General features: G+C 36.0%; 1 protein-coding gene across 1 annotated transcript; it reads right to left on the bottom strand.

The window, feature by feature from the left end:
- Nucleotides 1-18,023: 18,023 nt before the first annotated feature.
- Nucleotides 18,024-21,605, bottom strand: MS3_00010434 (uncharacterized protein; the record flags this gene model as incomplete). The annotated part of the gene is made up of 2 exons (XM_051218798.1): nt 18,024-18,988; nt 21,515-21,605. 2 exons carry the CDS (start codon nt 21,603-21,605, stop codon nt 18,024-18,026), a joined length of 1,056 nt encoding a protein of 351 aa, XP_051071979.1.
- Between the last annotated feature and the right edge of the window lie 2,433 nt (nt 21,606-24,038).

The following is a 24,038-nucleotide window of genomic DNA, read 5'->3' as shown; positions in this document are numbered from 1 at the left end:
CTTCGTCGAACAGTAAATTCATGGGCTGCAAAGCCCACATGAACGTGTACCGAACCCTCAGCACTTTTTACTCGCGTGACGATAAATTCCACGCTTTATTCGAGAAATTCCCTGTACTCACTAAACCGCTCGAGGAGCTTCCATCGGTGACCAATCATGTGGTGCACCACATAGTCACCCGCGGACCGCCAGTCACGGCACGATCTCACGGATTTTGCACCGGACAAATTAGCTTTCGCCAAACGTGAGTTTGACAATTTACTAGCTACTGGTATTATTCGTCCTTCTCACAGTCCATGGGTCTCTCCTCTTCACATGGTGAGCAAAAAAGACGGCGTTAGTTGGAGACCATGAGGCGACTACCGAGCTCTAAACGTAGTTACGCGCTTTGATAGCTACCCCATCCCCCACATACACGACATCACGGCATCGCTCAAGGGCACGACTATCTTTTCTAAGATCGACCTGGTACGAGCATATCATCAGATCCCAGTAGCTCTTGAAGATATCGAAAAAACTGGTATCACGACTCCTTTCGGTTTGTTTGAGTTCCTACGAATACCTTTTGGATTACGGAATGCTGCTCAAACTTTTCAAAGGTTTATCGATAGCACTGTACGAGACCTAGATTTTGTTCACGTCTATATTGATGACCTGCTAATAGCATCATCAAACGTAGATGAACATTATCAACATCTTACGCTATTATTCCAACGCCTTTCGGATAATGGAACAGTAGTTAACCCGGACAAGTGCGAGTTGGGTAAACGAGAACTAATATTTCTGGGTCACGTTATCAAGCAAGAGGGTATTCTACCTTGCGAGGACAAAGTGCAAGCAGTAAAGGAGTACAACGTGCCGTCCTAACTCAAGGAACTGAAGGCTTTTCTCGGTTTGGTTGACTTCTACCATCGTCTCATCTTACACGCGGCAGAACGGTTACGACCACTAACCGACTTACTTCACGGCAACCCACGCAGATTAGAAATGAACGATTCTGTACGTACTGCATTCACAAAGATCAAAACGGCTCTTCTGCAAGCCACTCTTCTCGCCTATCACGATCCATCAGCCACGCTTAGTATAGCGGTTGATGCATCCGATGTTGCTATAGGAGCAGCCATGCAACAAAACATCTCCGGTAGTTGGCAACCCTTCGAGTTTTCCTCACGATGCCTTACTCCCACGGAGACGAGATATAGCGCTTTTGGTCGCGAGCTGCTAGCAGCCTGCTGCGCCATCAAGCATTTCCGGCACACAGAAGGTCGCAATTTCATTTTATTCACCGACCATAAGCCCTTAACGTATGCTTTGCATACCAAGTCTGACCGCTACTCACCCGAGAGTGCAGACATTTGGACTATATCTCCCAGTTCACGACAGACCTTCGTCACATCAAAGGCAAGTCGAACTGTGTTGCCGATGCTCTATCACGAATCTAAACGAATGCAGTTACTCTACCGGTGCTCGATCTTCCTGCTATGGCCGCCGCGCAAGTAAACGATCCCAGCTGTACAAAAGCACCACACTCTACGTCCCTCCAGTATCAGGAAGCACCCCTAGCCACGACTTCTGGCACCATCCTATGAGATACTCCTACCGGTCTTCCTCGACCCATCGTACCGCTTCACCAGATGGCCCGAAGCTATACCCATCACGGCGGAGACAGTTGCTCACTGCTTTGTAGAATGATGGATAGCTCTATATGGTTGCCCTCGACGGTCACGACTGACCGAGGACAACAACTTGAGTCCGCATTATTCTCCTCACTTACTCGGCTGCTTGGTACGGAACGCATACGCATTACCACCTACCATCCAGCTTCTAATGGTTTAGTTGAAAGGTTTCACCGCCAACTTAAAAGTGCTCTTCGAGCACAAGAAAATGACAATTGGTACGAAACCTTACCACTCTCCCTCTTGAGTATTCGAACGAGCTTGAAGGCAGATATCCAATGTTCCGCCGCTGAACTGGTGTACGGCACGACAAGCTGGTCAAAAAGTCTCTTCAACGTTACTATTACGAGGTTTTCCCTGGAGTATTTTTTGTCGCATTCATTATAAGAGTTTGGAATATAGGATGGAAAAACTACTAAATCTTTTTCTACTCTATAAACCTCTAGATAATAGTTACCTGAGTTGTTCGCGTAATCCGCAACATGTCTCAGATGGACCACTTTACACTTTGAAGTGTAGAAAGGAAGCTAACTGTCATCCGCTCAACTCTGAAATCGAGTCATATCCTGTTGGCCTGCTGGCTCATGATCCTGGTTGTAAACTCCTCGCCACAGTGTCGCATCGTCATCTATACGCAATAGCTCAGGCGATGCCTGCGAAGTAATGTCATTTAGGTTAAAAAATAAAAGAGATCCTTGTACTGAGCCGTGGATGAACCCCATTAGAACACTTGCGATGCCTATGTTTCAGACATTTCCATCATGTTAGTATTATTAGCATTACTCATTTCACGCAATCCATCGTTTTTCTGTTGTAAACTCTCAGTGCTCACATATAAGCAGTTAACGCTTTCGATTCAAAATGCATGTGTGTCATCGTGCTGTTCGCCTGAATGGAACTTGCTCATATGACCAGGAAAACTTCCCATACAAGATTTTCCGAATATGTAGTTTCTGTCTATTGCACGTTTTGTCAACTTGCTTTTCTGCTTGGTCCTTGCATTATGTGGCCTGTTCAGATGTTTAAGGATTCCAGCATGAAAGGGAGGTTTGACTGCACCACTTTTGGGACCAAGATATTCTCAAGCCTTAATGACTGTTTTCTCAACTTCGACTCCCAACTACTTTAAACTGCATTATTGTGGCTCATGTTTCTTGGAATAACTTGGACAGTAATGTTCATTCCGTGCAAGCACATCTCGCGAGATTCCTTGAGGATTATCTTGTGAGACTGCCTTCTGAATGTAGAAAATTCTGCATTATCCACATAGCGTTCCCAAATTTCTTCAAGTGACTGGATGTTAGATAACCCTCCACGGCAACAGCACTAGTGAAGTTTACATGAACGAATTTTGGTTGAGTTTGATGGTTTGTGTCTTCTAACCGTTTAAATCATGTGACCCTCGAAGGTTCGACTTCCAAACGTTTGTGGTGGACCTGATAGATATGAACGCGAAAAGTATAAACAAAGTTACTAAAGATCAATAGTAATATTAATATATACAGTTAATTGTTACAAATACAATAAAAATTTGGGACGTTATTTAAATTGACCAAACGTTGCGTGTTCTGATTAGGTCCGGTAATGTAAATCCACAATTATAAATGCTTGGTGATTCTGAGCAGGTTGACGAACTCTCTAGTGATATAATCCCACGTAGAATGTGATATATTCCAATTACAGTCTATAAATAATGATAATATTTGATTTAGACTTCAGCTAACTCAATCACAAACGAAAATAGAACGAGGGATGTGTGAGTAGAAATGTTAGCCAGCAAGAATATGTCACGCTATGTTAGAATAACAACGGAAAGTGTGTTCAAGGTCATTTACTAAAACAACAGTGACAGTCATTTATTGTTAAATATACATACAGTGGAAGGTTGACAAAATAAATACAAATAGCATTGAAAACTATTTACAAAATAAGGTTGTCAGGCCTATCTCCACACGTTTTAGCCTTCCCCCAGAGTGTCCGGAGGTAACACTGGTTATGTTAAAAAAATGTAAGGATATGATATATACATGTATAGAAAAATAATATTTACAGTTGTAGCTAACAAAAATGTGGAGATGAGTATGAAATGTAGCAGAGATGTAGTATAGCATAATAAACACACACACAAAAAATCAAGACCCTGTCATTTAATGTCTTGGTTGGCTAACAATGATAATAATAATGTGCAAAACTGCTAATGACCCAAAAAAATGAACTGTTTATTTTTGTGTGCAATAAACGAGTAATTAAATAGGGTTTACTCGTGTATTATAGTAACAAAATTTTTTTTATTTATAAAAATAATAAATGTGACAAAACGAATAATTGTGGAAAAATGTGATTATGTACACTGTGGAAAGGAAGAAAATTTCTTTTCTTAGATGGGATTGATAGTGTAGGTCCTCGCTGATTACTTGCTTTGATTGTTTTAGTTTTTTTATATGGCAAAATGTACGTAACGCTTTGGTTTTTTTATAAGTCTCCCAGAACGTGTTAAACAAGAGGGTATATTGCTAAGTTTGTCCTCTTCCTCTTGTTTCTTAGCAATTGATGGAAGTGATTGTTTGTTCGCAATATTGTCTTCTGTGGCTTGAGGGACTTCGCAGAAAGCTGGTTTTATTCGGTCTATGGAAATTGTCTCATTGTTCCCATTTTTGTTGATAATGAAATATTTGTGAGTGCGTTTTATTACTTTATAAGGGCCTTCATATGGTGGTGTCAGTGGCTTTTTCACCGCGTCTACTCGAACAAAAACAAATTTGCACGTTTCTAAATGTTTATCGAGATGGACTCGGTTGTTGTGTTCTCTAGGTGGTATTGCTCTGATGTTCTGCATCATTTGTAGTAATCTGCTTACAAAACGAGAAGGGTCTCCTGGCGTTGTGGGTTCATTCTTGACCAGTTGTCCTGGTAACGTTAATGTCGTGCCATAGACTAGTTCAGCGGCCGTGCATCCGATGTCTTCCTTTACTGACGAGCGAATCCCAAGGAGAACGAGCGGTAAAGCATCGCTCCATCTTGAAGAGTCCGGTTGTGCCATCAGAGAGCTTTTTAGTTGGCGATGGAATCTTTCGACCATGCCATTAGCTGCCGGATGATAAGCTGTCGTTTTAACACGATTTACTCCAAGAAGTTTGGTGAACTCGTGAAATAGGACGGATTGTAATTGGGGACCGCGATCTGTTGTGATTGTTGATGGTACGCCAAAGTTGGATATCCAGTGGTCGAGGAAAACTGAAGCCACTGTCTCTGCCGATGTGTCTTTAATGGGGCATGCTATGGCCCATCTTGTGAACCTATCTATTGCTGTGAGGATATGTGTGAAAGAGTTTGATGGTGGCAGAGGCCCAACTAAATCTAAATGCACGTGCTGGAAGCGTTTGTCAGGGATAGGGAACTTCCCAATTGGACTGGAGGTGTGTTTCTGTGTTTTACTGCGTTGTCATTGGAGGCAGCTACGTGTCCATCGTTTAACATCCGAGTTAATTTTAGGCCACACAAAACGTTCGGTAATGAGCTTTCTTGTTGCTCGGATGTCTGGATGTGAAAGACCGTGCAAGTGCTGAAATATTTTTCGTCGGTAAGCGTGTGGGACAAACGGACGATTGTTGCCTGTTGAAGTGTCGCACATGATGAATGCATCTGAAAGAGGAATTGGTACAGGTTTGAGATCTAAGCTAGACTTTTCCTTGCAGACTTTCAATTCTGCATCGTCTGCTTGTAATTTAGCCAAGGTTTCAAGGCTGATGTCATGATTGAGTACCATCGTATTGATATCCCTCCTAGATAGTGCATCTGCAACAATGTTCGTATGACCTTTGATAAACCTGATGTCTGTGGCAAATTGGGAGATATAATCAAGTTGTCTTGCTTCTCGTGGGGAGTGTTTGTCATACGATGTGCTAAAAGAATGGCAAAGGGGTTTGCGATCTGTCATAATGATTAAATCACGAACCTGCAGCGAAAAGTTGAAATGTTTTACTGCTAAATACATAGCTAAGAGTTCGCGTCCAAAAGTACTATAACGTTCCTGGGCTGGTGACAGTCTTTTGGAGAAAAACGCTATGGGAGTAGTCATGTTGTTTACCTGTTGTTGTAATACTGCCCCGACGGCTTTTTGAGATGCATCCGTAGACAAAATTAAGTGGGTTGTGGGGTCAGTATTTAGATGATGTAGCATGGTGGCATTAGCTTCCATCAACTTTGCTTTTTCGAATGCTGTTTTGGCGTCAGGGGGCAGGTTGAATGTTTGATTCTTCTCTCTCTTCGTACTTTTTTTGTCGGCTTTCAGCAGATCGGTTAATGGCTGTAACACTTCAGCACAACGTGGTAAGAAGCGGCGATAAAAATCACACGTACCGAGGAAGCGTCGTAATGGCTTCACAGAGGTTGGTTCGGGGTAGTTAGTGATAGCTTCAACTTTCGTCTGAAGTGGTGTGATACCTTGTGAGTCGACGTAATGTCCCAAAAACTCCAAGGCTGGGACTGCGAATATGCATTTCGAAGGATTGATGACAACACCATGTTCTTTAAAACGATCAAAAAGGATCTGGACATGTTGGATGTGCTCCTCTAAAGATGAGCTTGCAATCAGAACATCGTCGATGTAGGCAAACACGAAATCAAGGCCTCTTGTTACGTCATCCATGAAGCGTTGGGATGTCTGCGCAGCGTTTTTCAGTCCGAATGGCATCCTTAGAAACTCAAACAAACCAAAAGGTGTTATTATGGCTGTTTTCTCAATGTCTTCCGGTGCCATTGGAATTTGGTGATATGCTCGCACTAGGTCGAGCTTCGAAAAAATGCATTGACCGTGTAGGTTTAATGAAAAATCGTGTATATGTGGAATTGGGTACTTGTCGGGAATGGTTTGATTGTTTAATCGTCGATAGTCACCACACGGACGCCAATCTTGGTCTTTCTTTGGTACCATATGTAACGGCGAGGCCCAAGGACTGTTGGGTGGTCTGATAATACCAAGTTGCGTCATGTGTTCGAATTCTCTTTTAGCTACTTGCAACTTGCTTGGCGGTAGTCTACTCGCCCTGGCGCTAATAGGTGGACCGGTGGTAATGATGTGGTGTTGCACCTGATGTGGATTACATTCCTTTTGATAATCTGATTTCGTGATGCATTCGTATTCTGACAGAATGTCGTTGAAAACGTTGTTCGCAGGTTTCATTACCCGTACACCATGGGTTTCATAGTCGTTGGAAGGTGTACCATCTACCTGTAAACGTGTATTTGCGTCGATTAATCTCTTCTTGGTCATATCTACTAACAAATTGTAGGCACTGAGGAAATCGGCTCCGAGGATGGGTCGTTTGACTTGGGCAACTATGAAAACCCATATGAATCGTCTTCGGAGTCCGAGGTCTAATATAAGAGATTGCTCTCCGTAAGTTTTGATAATTGATTCGTTAGTCACAATGAGAGACAGCTTGGTGTTTGTTGTCTTCGGGAGAGGTGAAGTGGGATAATGCTAATTTCTGCTCCTGTATCGACTAAAAAGTCCGAGCCAGAAACGCGATCCCTGATGTGAAAGAGGCGGCTAACTTGTTGGCCAGTAACAGACGCCGCCATTACTGTCTGGCCGGCTCGTTTCCCTGATAATCTGGCTTGTTTGTCGTAAAGTTGCACGGTTTAGTGCAACGACGTGCCTTATCCCCGAAAGTCGCATGATACCAGCGAGTGTCCGCTGCCCGTTTGGATGACCTTGTGCGAGGTCTGGACCTTGATCGCTTTCTCGAGATCGATCTGGAAGGACGAGAGTGGATCGTGGCAATTGTCGCCTGCAACGATGCTACTTGCTGAGTTAAGTGTGCTATTTGCTGCTGAATGTCCAGAGGGGGGTTCATAGAATCTCTACTAGAGGTTTGTACCGCGTTGATTCCGCGACTATCGGGATATATTTCCGTCATCTTATCAGCCATGTCAGCTAGATCGTCGAGGATGACAGAGGTTCCTGAAATACTGAGAATTTGTCTAACACTATGTGGTAACCTTTGTAACCACATTTGCTTAAGTAGTGTCTCGTCTAATTTGTATGGGCCGGCTAGCTGTCGCATGTGTCGGAGCAACTGTGAAGGTCTCTTATCCCCTAGTTCGCACGAGGTAAGCAGTTGTTGTAAACGTTTTTTGTCTGACAGCGATGTGCGTTGGGTTACTGCAGCTTTTATCTTGTCATAAGGGTCAGTTTCTGGTACGTTGTCAATCAGGTCACCGACTTCCGTTGCTACTTCTATAGGTAGTGCACCGACGACGTGGGCATATTGGGTAGCTTGCGAACGTATACCCCTCGCCAAAAATAGTGCCTCAACTTGTGCAAACCGAATTCTAAGGTTGTTGACACCGTATGTTGGTAATCTTAGTTCAGAAATAACGTTGATTGAGTTTAAAACATTATCTTCTGACTGTGATGAATTAAAGGGGTTGGTTGATGGGCTATCTATATCAATAAGTTTATTAGGAGAGTTCATAATGTCAAAAACAAAAATGGTGTGTCGTGCCAAATAATAATAATAAAAAAAATGTAGATGTATATATAGTAGATGTTTATAAAAAAAATCGAGGCTCACCAAATAATTGTGGTGGACCTGACAGATATGAACGCGAAAAGTATAAACAAAGTTACTAAAGATCAATAGTAATATTAATATATACAGTTAATTGTTACAAATACAATAAAAATTTGGGACGTTATTTAAATTGACCAAACGTTGCGTGTTCTGATTAGGTCCGGTAATGTAAATCCACAATTATAAATGCTTGGTGATTCTGAGCAGGTTGACGAACTCTCTAGTGATATAATCCCACGTAGAATGTGATATATTCCAATTACAGTCTATAAATAATGATAATATTTGATTTAGACTTCAGCTAACTCAATCACAAACGAAAATAGAACGAGGGATGTGTGAGTAGAAATGTTAGCCAGCAAGAATATGTCACGCTATGTTAGAATAACAACGGAAAGTGTGTTCAAGGTCATTTACTAAAACAACAGTGACAGTCATTTATTGTTAAATATACATACAGTGGAAGGTTGACAAAATAAATACAAATAGCATTGAAAACTATTTACAAAATAAGGTTGTCAGGCCTATCTCCACACGTTTTAGCCTTCCCCCTGACTTCCACTAAGAATTTTGCCATTTTTGTTCCACAAACTGAGAGGAATGTTGGAATGGTCTAACGCCATCGATTTTATGGCCGTTTTAATTTTCTATGTATCCTCATCGGTGTTGGTGCCTGCTCTACCGATTCTAGTATTGTCGAATATCTTGTTCCTTACCCAGGTGCAAGCCTCTGATTGTTTATCCGTTTCCAAGCTTTTTCTTGCAGAGTTGCATGCAATCGTTTTCGTAAACCTGTCAGAAGACAAATATTATTCGTCAGCATGTTTTTAGCATTAACATAACATGCACTACATACGTTTTCGCTATTTGGCTTGCTGAGAAGTTAGTAAGCAGTTTGCGTGAAGTTTATTCTATATTGCGAAAGCAGCAATTGCATTTGTCACATTACACACCACAGATGAGGGCTTAACGGCGGACTGGTCGCCTTCATGTGTTATTCGTGTCCATGTTTAAACATAAGTTGTTAACTGAATTGAAATGAAATTTAATAGCCGCAAAAAGACAGTGCTATCAAAATGGATAAAAATGGGTAGCATAAAAGCTTAAAGTACACTGATGTTAGCCTCTTATAGTAAAAATCTAAGATATTGGATAGTAAGCTTAGGCAAGTTTGGCTAACTAATAACTTGAACAAGATTAAGAAGAAAATATTCTACTGAATATTGAGATCAGTGTAGATTTTTGTGTTAAAAAGGATACTCTTTTTCGTTTGAACACAGTTAAATTTGATGCATGTAAATCATGCAAAGATTGTACTTACATCTCATAAAGTTCACGTACATTGTTTTCAACCATGTCAAACGAGAAGCTGAGATCCAATTATTGTTAATGAGTTTAAGATTTTATGGTGCATTTCCACATCCATTTTTATCTTACATGAGTGCTTAGAAAAACTATCTTCCTTAAGACAGCAATAAACTTAGAATGTAGGCTTGAAATATTTGGCACATTGAATCAACTGCTGTATGAATAGATGGAATAGTGCTTACTTAACACAGACCATAACTTATCTTTATCATTATTCTATAGATCTGTCTCATTGATAACGACGGGAAGTAAGAAATAAAACGCCAGTAGTATTTTGGACACGTGTTGTAACAACCGAAATAACAATAGCCGGTTTGAACGTAGAACTAACGAACGAAAGTTTATTCGGTTAGGTCAGATGACGTTCTTCTGTATAGATTACGAAGCGTTTTCGAGCGAATCACATTAAATTATATTCAAACACAAACCCTTTTTCAATTTAGACAGTTCTAATTTAAGAACGAGAATAAACTATATCAAAAGTGTAGAATACCTCGAACGACAAAACCTGAGCTATTTAGTCAAGGGTTTCTCTAATACAAACTAACGTGCTGATCAACAAAAGAAGTAGGTAAAATACAAGAGTTAGATACCTGAGAATCAATAAAAATACTACCAACAATATGGGATCAGATATCTATGTACAAGGATTCTAGCAGACCGTCAAAGTTTGACCGTCATACACTGAACCATGACCTGACCTTCAGTTTCGTCAAACACGGCCTTATTATCAACAGGTCGGCAACATTCAACAGTTGAATTAGGTAACAAAAGGCATGTCTTTAACAAAAGCCACATAATAAGAGCTCAGATGAAGAAGACTGAAGAATATAAAGTGCGGTTAGGAAAGTCCCGAATAAAGGTTAAAATAGCAGACAGGGAGAAGTGACAAATTACTGACAGTACTGTGTAATAAAATGCCCTGGAGGAATTTTCAGCTTGTTTTTTCCGTTACACGTTCATTCAAAATAGGCTAACACGCAGGGAAGACACTGAAGATAGAGCTCTCGGGTCGGCAACACATCAATATCAATTTTGTGCCACAGATTATATGTTTCAAACGGTTAAAGTGAAGCGGAGGCTAGTAGATGGACACATGATAAACAGACAGGCATGTTTTAATCTTCCAAGGTAAGCATGTGAAGGTGAATAATTACATCTCATGGAAATAATTGCACTACGAATAACAGAGACATACATTAAAGACGCATATGCATATTACGTTGATATAATTAGGAAGGTAAAAATGTATCATAAGACATATTTACTGCTCATTAGTGTGCTCAAAAGTTAAAATAAGTCGGTGTAGTCATTATTGAAATTCACGATTAGTGCCAAATCTACCGAAATCTCTAACAACACAAGAATTATGTATTTAAAAGACGGTTTTATTATCACGAAGTATGCATAGATCGGGTACAAAATTCAACTCCTAAGGTATCTGTACGTCTGCGAAAAGAAAGGCCTACAGCAGTAATGATATAAGGGTTAATCGTAACATGGAATAACACAAATTAGAGGTGGTAGCTGTGTCCAAAGCCAGCAATCAGTATTTATAATAAGGACAAGGAGCACAAGAATATGGAAGCCTTGCCCAAACAAACATTTGGGGAATGCAGAAACAACTGTCAGAAACTGTTACAAGGGCGAAGATAATGCAATCTTTATAATGCATATGATAAATATGATTAGTTTATGTAAATACTTTGGAATATTACACGACAAATAAACGTACAGTGCACTGTACGTTCAGAAATTATTGGAAATGAAACTGGTTACTGAACATTGAAAAGTAGTATAAACATATATATAAAACAAAATAAGTGGGAAGACAGTAAAGACCGAGAATGTCAAGAAAACTAGATACATGTTTCCTCCATCGATAGGCTTCTAATTATGCGTTTGAGTCGAACTTTCAGAACCAGATTTGAACAGTTCCCTCGGACACTCACTTGCAGACAACCTAAATTTTAGTTTTTTCGGGTGATATCATATGATATGGTAAAATCGTGCGATGCTGATATAGTGAACAAAGACTCGGTGGGGAAGACCTATTTATTGTTTGATGTACAATTACATAGTGCTTTGGCAAAATAAGGAAACTGTTATATCCTAGCGAAGATTAAATTTCAAGTAACTTCTCAAACCTATTATTGGACTAATATCATCTATATATTCTTATGGTATATCTATTCAGTAATTAGATTATACATTTCTATATTCCCTATATTATAAGCTTTATTTTGATCTATAGATTATCATTGTACGATTTACTCTTCCTAAGTTATGTTCAGTTCACTGACTACTGTCTCCCACGTTCACAGCCACATTTTGGCTTTATTGTGTATAAATGTTATTACCTATTTTATGGTGTGGTGCTGTCTGTTTTTCTGGTATACACACCAAGTATATCTGAAATAAATTATTCTCATAGTGGAGGCTGTTATTGGAATTCTGGACTCAACTGGACGGGCTAGGCGAGCAATGGACCAGTAGGACGGTAGGCTGATCAAACCGGACGAACGTCATTGGTTTAGTACAGTACAAGTGCGAATAAGTCATATTTGATTGGCGAAGAAATTACGTAATAACTTGAGGGCCATAAAGACAACAAAAACTATACATTAACTACTTGATTTCCACATCATCCATCAGTTCTCTCTCGCAAATTTTATCGTTCCTTCATTGGAGTTGATATTATAATTATTCTCTGTTTACATTCCTGTTCTCTTTAGTTCGAACTCCTCAACCTTCTGCTGCCAGGCATTCCACTCCTTATTGGTGTTACAAACCATTTGTGTCTGTCGATGTAAATAGCATGCACCACACTGATACCCCAGCCTTGAACATATACGTATAATAAATTTTCCCTTGCCTCAAATACAGAAACCATCAGAGATAAGAGTCATGCATAGCGAAAAGGGATTATGAGTTCACCAGGTTGTCTATCAGATAAATCCGAGAAGTATCACATGCACAAGATAACAGTTTTTGATGATAATTTCTGATTTATGGCAGTCACTTTGTTTACTTCTTTGATTAAGTAGATTAGGTATCACTAGCTAGCGCCTGCAGAATCATATATTTTAAGGAAATTGATTATGATAACACATACTTAATTCATGCTTCAAATAAGAGAAAGTTTGTTTTCGATTTTTCATGTTGTGAGATAATGTATGATGCACAGAATGCAAATAGCAGATATTTGACTAGGTCCTAATACATTTTACTCACTGAAGGGTGTTACATATTAGATCTACGCAATCATTGTCAAACTAATCTCATAATTTTTGTTAATGAGTGCTAGAAATAACTTGGCAGCAAGGTAATCAAGAACACATTTTTAAGTCCATGAAAATCTTGGCTATTATAAGATTCAAGCTATTTTTATAACCTTAAATCGTTCTCGGTAATCTTCAATCTATTTCAGTATTAGAGGTTACGTGACAAATTGTCCATATATATATATATATATATATATATATATATATATATATATATATATATCAAAATGCATTGAGCACATGCATCACACTTTTCTGATTAGATCAGTCTTCTTATGACCTTGTCAAATTATACTTATTGGTGGCACAAACAGGCTAGTATACAGTAGTATAATAGGTACATTTACTTAAAAATTACTTATTTTGTGTTAATGACTGAAGTAGAATTCCAAATTTCGGTGAATTATCAGAAAAAGTTACTAAACTAAAATTTCTGAATTGAGCAAACTCGTGAACGAGAACCCAGTGAACTGATAAAAACGGAGAAAAAGGTGTGTTTTTCCCTTCAGAGTTGCCCTTTTATATTCAGTGAACAACAACGACAATGAACAGAAGAGTTCAAATTGAAGCAATCATTACCAACTCCTGATAAACTATTAAAGCAGCTCAAAATTACTTATTTACGCCTGTTACCTCTCGTGGAGGAGAATAGGCCGCTCACCACCATTCTCCATCCATCCCTGTCCTGGGCTATCCTTTCCAGTTCTTTCTAGTTGCTATTCATCCTTTTCATGTCTGCATTCAATTTTCGATGCAGTATTTTCTTCGGTCTTCCTCTTTTCTGTTTCCCTTAACGATTCCAAGTTAGGGCTTGCTTAGTGATGCGGTTAGATGATTTCCTCAATGTGTATCGTATCCACTTCTAACGTCATTTCCTAATTTCCCCTTCATTTGGAAACTGGTTTATAGTCTCTCAAAGCAGAGTATTACTGATGGTATCCAGCCAATGGATATTGAGTATCTTACGTAGAAAATAGTTTATAAATACTTGTTCTAATTTGATAATGGTTCTAGTGGTTCTCCACGCTTCAACTCCGTACGATAGAACTGTATTTATGTTCGTATTGAAGATTGTGACTTTGGTATTGGTTGACAGTTTTTTTAAGTTCTATATGTTCTTCAATTGTGGGGATGCGGCATTTGCTTTGCCAGTTCTCACCTTTACATCTGCATCCGATCCTCCACGTTCATCGATGATGATGTCTAGGTACGTGAATATTTCCACCTCTTCCATAGTTTCGCCATCTAGTGTGATTGTGTTGGTATTCTCCGTGTTGTACTTTAGGATGTTGCTTTTTCCCTTGTGTATGTTGGGGCTTAGTGATACAGAGGCTGCTGCTACACTGATAATCTTCACCTGCATTTGTTTTGCGTATGGGAGAGAAGGGTCAGGTCATCTGCGAAGTCTAAATCTTTTAATTGATGTGGAAATAGGAGTTTATCAATGTCCAGTCTCTCTATAAATAGATTTCCAAAAAGCTTGAAATTCTTATGTTTAGTTTGAAAGTTAACAATAACAATACTAACTTTTATACGATAAGGTCGTTAGTTAGAAATTATCTATTATATAGCTCATAATATAACCCATTGGTCTCACTCGGTTTAAGTGCATATCAGTACTATTGTCCGAGAGTTAACTGCTACTCTAAAGCAAAATAATCACAAAAGAGAAGATCATCGTATGGGAATAAACAGATTTTTTTAAACAACATTTCGAAAGATTACTATCTTCTTAGATCAAACGTATTGTTCAATAATGAGAAAATATGGTCGCTCGAAGTAAAACTTTCATGTGGAGTGTAAATTGCTGAAAGATTGTTTTCAATACTATTAAAATCAGTGATCTTAAAGAGTAAGTGATAAGTAATTTCCTAAATTGAGTAGTTATGTAAGCATTTTAAATTGATACTGGTCATATTAGTCATGCAATAGCATTTAATCACGTTGTAGCCTACTGTGGAAGGTTTCGCCTGTTCTAGCTCGTCGGTTCAGAAGTCATAGTTTTTGTTACATCTGCATACGGTTAAATGCATTCTTTATCCAAGCCATCATTTTCTTCTTCCTTTAATAGCTTTAGATTGTTCCGTTAGAAGATACACGGTTATCAGTATTTTCCGATTCTGCCATATCCAAGTTATTTTCTCGAGTTTTAATTTTAAAGAGAAGTTTGTTGTCATGCCAAAGAAATTGGTTCAATTATCTATAAAATGTAGTTTATTATCTCCAAATATAGTATTATTGGTATCAGATATGTAACTAAATATAAGAGTATGCATTTGTTTATATGCATGAAACTACACAGAAACTACCATACTGATTTAAGCTTTAACATATTAAAGGAGAAAGGCGAAATAAAAAGGGATATATTTAACTGTGATTTCCAACTTCAAAAAAAGACAACAAAAGTGAGTTTAACTGTACTGATTTACTTTGATTTCAAATATACTACCCAGTTAATGCATTTATTAATCACTGCTTTGTTTGGTATCCAAGTTAACAAGTCTATAATATCATCAATAGATCTGGATATGTCGTCAATGGCTCAAGTATTTCATACTATATTTTTTAATTCGGTGTTTCTTGTTCGTCATTGACTTTATATTATATTAAAATTGGTGTATTTCGTGAATGACTATGTCCTAATGATGTTCAAACTATCATAATTGCAAGTTTAATGAAACTACAGTACAAAATATTAACAAGAGAGGCCGTTAAGTAGAACTAAAACACCGAATATGAAAAAATTGCTAACACCCAAGCATGTACTACGTTAGAATAAAGTTTAAAATTGTAGTGCAATATAACAGAATGTACTATCAATCTGTATGTTAGTTTTATCGTAGATACTCGGTGTGGGGTGGCATGTCAGGCTACTGAATAACTCAGAGGAGTTAGGGTATTTTGGTAGCGTGGAATGACTGAACTGTGATTATCCTTAATTCATTGAACGTACAGACACAGCCATGACACAAATAAAGACAGCACTTGCGACAAAACAACAACACTTAGTACAAAATGTGAAGAATTAACATTTGGAAGTATTATTGATAGCACTAAATAGACAAATAAAATAGTACCTGCAGACGGACCGTAATTTTGACGGAGGATTTCCTAATGAGAATCACACACTATGAATCCCTATGGAAGTTATGGAGGGAATTTAATTGTTTGATCACATATACTACGTTTTCTTTATCATTATCAACAAAGTCGATGAGTGTTATTAAAATAATGTTAAGATCAATGCCAAACAATATTACCAAAACTTTCAGAAGCTACTACGTACTTTATGAGGCGGAAACTTGGAGAAAAACGAAAGCAATCATCCAGAAGATGCAAGTGTTTATTAACAGTTGTCTACGCAAAATACTTCGGATCCGTTGACCAGACATTATCAGCAACAGCCTACTATGGGAGAGAACAATTCAAATCCCAGCTGAAGAAGAAATCAGGAAGAAGCGCTGAAAGTGGATAGAACACACATTGAGGAAAGCACTCAACTGTGTCACAAGGCAGGCCCTCACATGGAATCCTGAATGCCAAAGGAGGAGAGGAAAACCAAAGAATACATTACACAGAGAAATGGAGACATACATGAGAAGAATGAACAACAATTGGATAGAACTCGAAAGGAAGGCTCAGTACAGATTGGGTTGGAGAATTCTGGTCGGTGGCCTATGCTCCACTGAGAGTAACAGGCGTTAGTAAGTAAGTAAATAAGTACGTATGTGAAAATTCAATCAATACAGAATTGAATATCATCTAATTGCTTAGTTTGATTATTTACTCATTAGACTGAAGCCTATATTGGGAGAGTGAGTTTACAAAATAGAAATTCCATGAGAGAGAGATAGAGACAGAGAGAGAGAGAGTAGAAATAAGTATTTGACGGCCTGTCAGTCAGTTACAACGTAGGACCAGGCACATACATGCATCAATCCAAGCTGCCAGACCTCATTAGCACAGCAAGACAAACACCGGATTCATAGAAGCAGTTAACTCAATGGTGCAATATATGAAGGAAAGATTTTTCGTAAGGATATAGTACAGGAAAAAAGAATTAGTTCGTAGAAAGAAAGACCCAAAATAATTGACGGTATAAAGTTAGTTCAATGTTCTCATGGTTATTTATTTTTACACTTAAAATTATACTTTATAAAAATTCATTTATTACTTATTCTATGGAATAATTTATGGGAAAAACACTTCTTTCTTTCTTTCTCAATTTGATAATTTTTATTTATATTTTATTATAATTTCATAATAGTTTCAATATATGCAATGTGAATAACTGAACACCTTTATTTGTGTAAAATTCTAAATTAAGAAGCTATTACGAGTTCACTTAATCTGCGAACGAGAAACAAGACTCAGTGATCAAAGACCAGTAAGCTAGCTATTGATGCGTCTCAGCCCCGCTAACTAAAGGGAGAAGTCCAAGCTTGGAATGAGGAAGTATATTCTACAAACAGCCAGAAACGAGCGATAACAACAAACACAATTCAAACGTATATATACAGTACAAAACCGTCTTTGGGAAGAGTTACCAAATAGCATACTAAAAGACGCAACAGACCAACAGCATTTAAGATATTTCCCAGTGGGAAATACGACATGAAGGTGACAAGAGCGCTATCGGCGCGAAAACAAAGAAATTCAAATGTTCTAAATAAAGTTACAAAATTAGGTCCTTTCCCAAGTGAGTTCTGGGGATCTAACATCCCCAACAATAATCATTACTTTCAAGTATTATGTTGAATGATTTATTGTTTTTTACTTTTTTTTAAAAAACAAAAAAAAATACATTCTCATTACTACAACATAAATCATGATTAATATCTTTCTGTTTTACCAAAAAAGTTTATATAACAAATACTTAGCAATTATAGTATTAATTAAATTGAAATTGAATATAAAATAGTTAGATTAATGTTTTTAATAAGTACAAGTTAAAATATACACTGAATATTCAATTGTTAACTAGTTTATATGTAATACATTGTATTAAAATATATAACATTTTTGTAAACTTAATGTTGAAAGTGTATTTTAATTTGTCTTACTATCAACTTCATATTTATGTTTTACTAATTTCTTTTACGATTTCTTCGTTATAATCATTTCTCATGAATTCGGTTTTCATCATCATCATCATCATCATCATCATCATCATCATCATCATCATCATCATCATCATCATCATCATCATCATCATCATCATCATCATCATCATCATCATCATCATCATCATCATCATCATCATCATCATCATCATCATCATCATCATCATCATCATCATCATCATCATCATCATCATCATCATCATCATCATCATCATCATCATCATCATCATCATCATCATCATCATCATCATCATCATCATCATCATCATCATCATCATCATCATCATCATCATCATCATCATCATCATCATCATCATCATCATCATCATCATCATCATCATCATCATCATCATCATCATCATCATCATCATCATCATCATCATCATCATCATCATCATCATCATCATCATCATCATCATCATCATCATCATCATCATCATCATCATCATCATCATCATCATCATCATCATCATCATCATCATCATCATCATCATCATCATCATCATCATCATCATCATCATCATCATCACCGTCGTCTTTTTTGATATCCTCCTCCTCTTCCTCATCATAATCACTATTGATATTTAAACTTTCCACATCGTTATTCTCACTCTTTTTTGATTTCGTAAATATTTTTACCCAAGGAGGTTTATCATTTAATCGATGTGAATAACCTAATTTCCATTCAGATCTCGATCGTAAATATAAAATTTCATCTCTTAGTTGACAAATGATCATTGGCCAACAACAGCCAACTAGGCAGCATAAATCACTTAGACAATTACCTTCCAGTTTATGTTTACGTCGAATTTTCATACGTAGTAATAATATGATAAGCATATGAAATGGCAATAATATGATAGAAAATATAAGCGCTATTAACCATGGTAATGACAATGTATAATGATAAATTTCAGCAATTGCAAATGGACAACAACATAAACAACACCAACAATTACCTGCAAAATACAAGATAATAATTTTATTTAAAAATGCCAACACAGTATATATGAGTGAATTAAATGTTATTACTTATCAGTCTCGCACGCGAGCGCTTAACCACTAGACCACCAAGCCGGCATCCAACGGTGTTAATGTCTAACTTCAACCAATCCACGAAATTGCGCCACCGTCACCAGTGTCTTCAATGAGCTGATATCTCACAACAAACCTGGTTGAACTCCATTGGTCACGACTTCTCACTAGAACTCCAAGAGTGTCTCTTGAAGTCAGTCACTAGTGAGCAGAAGATTATTATCAGAAGGAATTGACTCATGATTTCAACTATTGAAATTACTACAATCTCCACAAAAACTTTGTGATAAATGTTATTGTGTAAATATTACTTATTATAGTAAACAAAATGATTCATTTTAATAATTTAAAATTGTGTGAATCAGTAATCACATAAAATCAATATTTTTATAATATTAGTAATAATTTATATTATTAGTACTAACAATTACCTAGTTCAATGTATAGTGAACCTTCCAATATTGTAAGGTTATAAAAATGAAAATGAATTACAAAATTTACTATATGATTCTATGGATTTGACTTGAAACTTTAGTTTATTGTGAATAATTCTGTATACCTTGTTGTTTACAGTTCAAATAAGAGGTTATTATTTTAATGAAAAGAATATTGTTTTAAGGTTTCTTGTTTTAATTATTTTAAAGATAAGTGTTAAAGAAGATTTCAAGTAATGATAAATAGTAGTAGTAGTAGTAGTAGTGGTAGTAGTAGTAGTATAATTTCATTTGAATGTTTGGTGTATATTATTTACCATAAAAGTAATAAAAACATTAAATAAATTAATGCCAACAAAGATATAATCAATCTAAAATTACGTTTATATTGGTGAATAGAAGAACGATTTAGTTAAGATTAAGTTTCATAATTAATTATTAAGAGAAAATGAAAAGAAAAGTAGATTTATCAGACAGGTTTTTAATAACACCTAGCAACAAAAATATACTCAATTTATATAATAAAGATAAATGTAAGATGTTTAATAACTATTTTGTTTTGAACATTGTATGTAATACTTCTAAAGAGCAATTTAAGCAACATAATGCTTATAACCATAACTTATCTTTCGAAATTGTTTCATTTTTTTTATTTTATTTGAACACATAAATATTGGTACAAGAGAGCGCCAAATATATATGCGCCACACAAAACAATGAGAATTCGAAGAGAAAAAGAAGAACAATAACGAACAGATTAGTGTAAGGTAGTGTAATAATAGTAGTAATAATAGGGGAAACGGAAAGGTACAATCAGAAGAAATCTTTCAGTTAAGGAAGAGACAACCACGTTTTATGAAGAAAGTAAAAGAAGGTTACAGCAGGATCGCCACTGGCTTCTATTCTGAGCCATATCTGATAACGTCTCTAGCCACTGTGTTGCACCATCTCTCGGACCCTAGCCAGGGTGTCGTGAAGGACCAACAGAAGCCAGCACTTTGCAGCTTTCCTTCATGGTATCGTGGTATGAAAGAAAGCTGCAAAGTGCTGGCTTCTGTTGGTCCTTCACGACTCGCTGGCTGGGAGTCAAAGTTTTCTGTGATTAACCCAATTACATTTGTATAACTGATATATCTTAAAAACTATATAGAGAAAATATCTTCAAAAAAATTACAATAGTTTCAGTTTGTGAGTATAGAAAAAGTAAAACCTGATATATATCACTTTTATAATGATAAAAAAAGCACTGGGTAAGTTTTGGAAAAAAATAAGACAAGTATTTTGTAGCTGGGAAATGTGAGAATTTTGAACTATTATCATAGGGTAAATTATAACTAAAATTACTGTGTTGTTCAAATCATTCTTTACAAATATCACATAAAGTCTGCAAAAATATTTATGAAACATGTTGCATTTATTTTTACTGTAAAAATTGAGTGTTTAGGTATTGAGAGTTATTGGTGATTGTTTATTTGGTTTAATAACCTTATCTATCAAATGGTTTATTTCACTATTTTATTAACTCATAAACCACTTAAATATATATATATATATATATATATATATACTACTGATCAACTTCAAACTGAATGTTCCTTTTGAAACGATGCTGTGATAAGCCTGAAATTGACATAAGTCTAAATCGTTCATTACTGGGACAAGTGAAATGAACTGATCATTTTCATTTTTAACAACTATGTTTTTAATACATTAAATTGTACCTTATCAATAGATAACATCTGATATGTTTATTTCAACAACTAAAGCCATAACGACTGAATAGACTACAATTATACTTTTCCATTATATTTCATACCAGCGCTTAATTTAGTTTCTAAACTGACATATATATATATGTTAAACCTAGACTACTTCACTGGACTTGTAATAATTTCTATTGCAACAATTATGATATAATAGTCAACGTATATTACATCAGAATATTCCTAATACACTTTGATTTATCGAAACTGATTAACACTATGAATGAGTAATGTATAACGTATTGGAACTTACTACAATTTTCATAACAAGATACGGAATATGTATTCCACTGTTTATATTTTCTTTCATGATTCATTTGATTTGGTTGACAACAACATCCCATTATTATTCCATCAAATAATGAATTTACAAAGTATTATAAAGTTATTCATATTTAATTAGTACTAACCTGTTTAATCACATTTCCATATACGATTATCATGTTATAAATTGATTTTTTTTTGTATTTAAAATACTAAAATCAATAATCGATCAAATAACCACTGATTAAGTAAATCAGTCTTAATTTATAAATCATTTTGTTAATGTGTATTTGCTTTTAGGTAAAATGGGAGTTTAATCTAATTCGTCTTTTTTTTCAAATAAATTTTGTAAATGTACAACACTAAGAAGAAATGGCTCTAAAAAAATTAATGGCCAGTTATATTTGGGTGAAATAATTTGAAACGTCGGATCATATTTTTTTTGTTTTTAAGATGTTTCTAAGTGAAAACTAATAAAAGTCAATCAAATCAGATGTCAAACAAACAAACAAAAAGTTATCATATCACCTCTAACATTAAAATAGATTCAGACTTATTAGGGCAATTTAAAAGTTTAAAAAAAAGTTATTTTTCCATATTTGAAGAGAATTAGATATTTTAGTAACTAGGGCTTGCAAAATTTCGAAATTATCTTGAATTTCAGATTCATTGAAGTTAGACATTAATAACGTTGAATTCTAGTACAGTTGTCTAAAGTTAAACTGGTCTCATGTGAGACTTAACATCTTGGGTTCAACTCCTAAATGTGAGTTTGTGGAGTTCCACTACTAGTATTACATAACCATTCAATCATTCCAGATTTTCATTGGTATTTCAATTTGAATCAGTTCAAAATTTCAATGAAATCGTCAAATTTAGCGTTTAGAGCCATTTCTACACATTCAATTCTATCTTATTTTATAACACATCATATTTACAAAAGAATTTCCCATTTTTAAAACATATCGTTTATACCTTAATACTACTTAATACTACTGCCAGAATATTTTTGCAATAATATTTCTTATTAGGAATGTATGTGTCATTTTATGCTTTGGAAAGTATTTCAGCCTACTTTAATTTGAATACTTTCTATTTTAAGTATATATATATATACATAAAAGTGAAAATAATTACATTTTATTATTATTGTTTTAATTAATATGAAAATATTTAATTCATTTTTAAATTGGAATCCAAAATTTGATTTATCAACAACTATCATTGAATAGATAAGATATGGTTTATGAGGACTATGTTAGTAATGCTATGTTCGTTTATATATTATCTTAGAAACTATGAGTAGTAAATATACTTAAATATCACTATTCGTAATGATCTGATACCTAAATAGAGCTTAGTAACAGTAGATCTGAAAAAAAAACAAAGAGGTCTCAGACCTGGGTATGGATATGTTAAAGACTAATGCACTTCTTAGCAGCTTTTAAAACACACGGATTTATAATGACCTTTAAATGTAATAATATTAGTTAATCTTACGACAGAATTCTGCTCCGTCAGCCTAGACATGTAGGAACAGTATTTATGCTGAAGGATGTGCTCAAAATATATGTGAACCATATTAATGCATTTTATTCGATAACTTATGGTCATTGTCGAGTTTATTGTGAGCTTTCTTCGAAATTGTTAATATCGCCTAGTGCTTATCAAAGTTGTATGTTCTGCAGCTATGACGTAAGTGAGACATCTGTACGTTAAAAAAAGAATATACTGTACAACAGTTCGCTCTATTTTGTTCGATCCTAATGAAGTATATCCTATGAAAGTGGGTATTTATAGGCTAAAAGTTTTCGATCGCACTTATCTTTGAAATGTTACTTGGATATCGTAAAACAAGTAGCTGTCCATTACCTAGGCAATGCAGTAAAGTACTAGTCACATGTAACAAGTTAATTTTTGACCAGAGTATGAGTAGATTGGAAGAAAGCTGAGAGGAGCTAAACTTGGTATCCGTGTATGAAAGTCATAAACAGTTTGATCTAGATCATATTGGTATTTAGAAACTACCCCTGGGAAGTGGTCTACGCGGTAACTACGAAAAGCAAGATTCTCCGTTGCAACAATCGGATCACACTTGACGGCGAAGATTTGGAAGATGTAAAAACCTTTACATATTTGGACAGCATAATTGATGAACACGGTGGATCTGATGCAGATGTGAATGCGCGGATCGGCAAAGCAATAGCAACATATTTACAACTGAAGAACATCTGGAACTCAAAACAACTGTCAACCAACATCAAGGTCAGAATTTTCAATACAAATGTCAAGACAGTTCTACTGTATGGGGCGGAAACTTGGAGAACTACGAAAGCCATCATCCAGAAAATACAGGTGTTTATTAACAGTTGTCTATGCAAAATACTTCGGATCCGTTGACCAGACATTATCAGCAAAATCCTACTATGGGAGAGAACAATTCAAATCCCAACGGAGGAAGAAATCAGGAAGAAGCGCTGAAAGTGGATAGAACACATATTGAGGAAAGCACT

The sequence above is a fragment of the Schistosoma haematobium genome, chromosome ZW (assembly GCF_000699445.3).
Source record: "Schistosoma haematobium chromosome ZW, whole genome shotgun sequence".
NCBI lineage: Eukaryota > Metazoa > Platyhelminthes > Trematoda > Strigeidida > Schistosomatidae > Schistosoma > Schistosoma haematobium.
The sequence above is the reverse complement of the archived record's forward strand: the minus strand, read 5'-3'. Positions and strand labels throughout refer to the sequence as shown.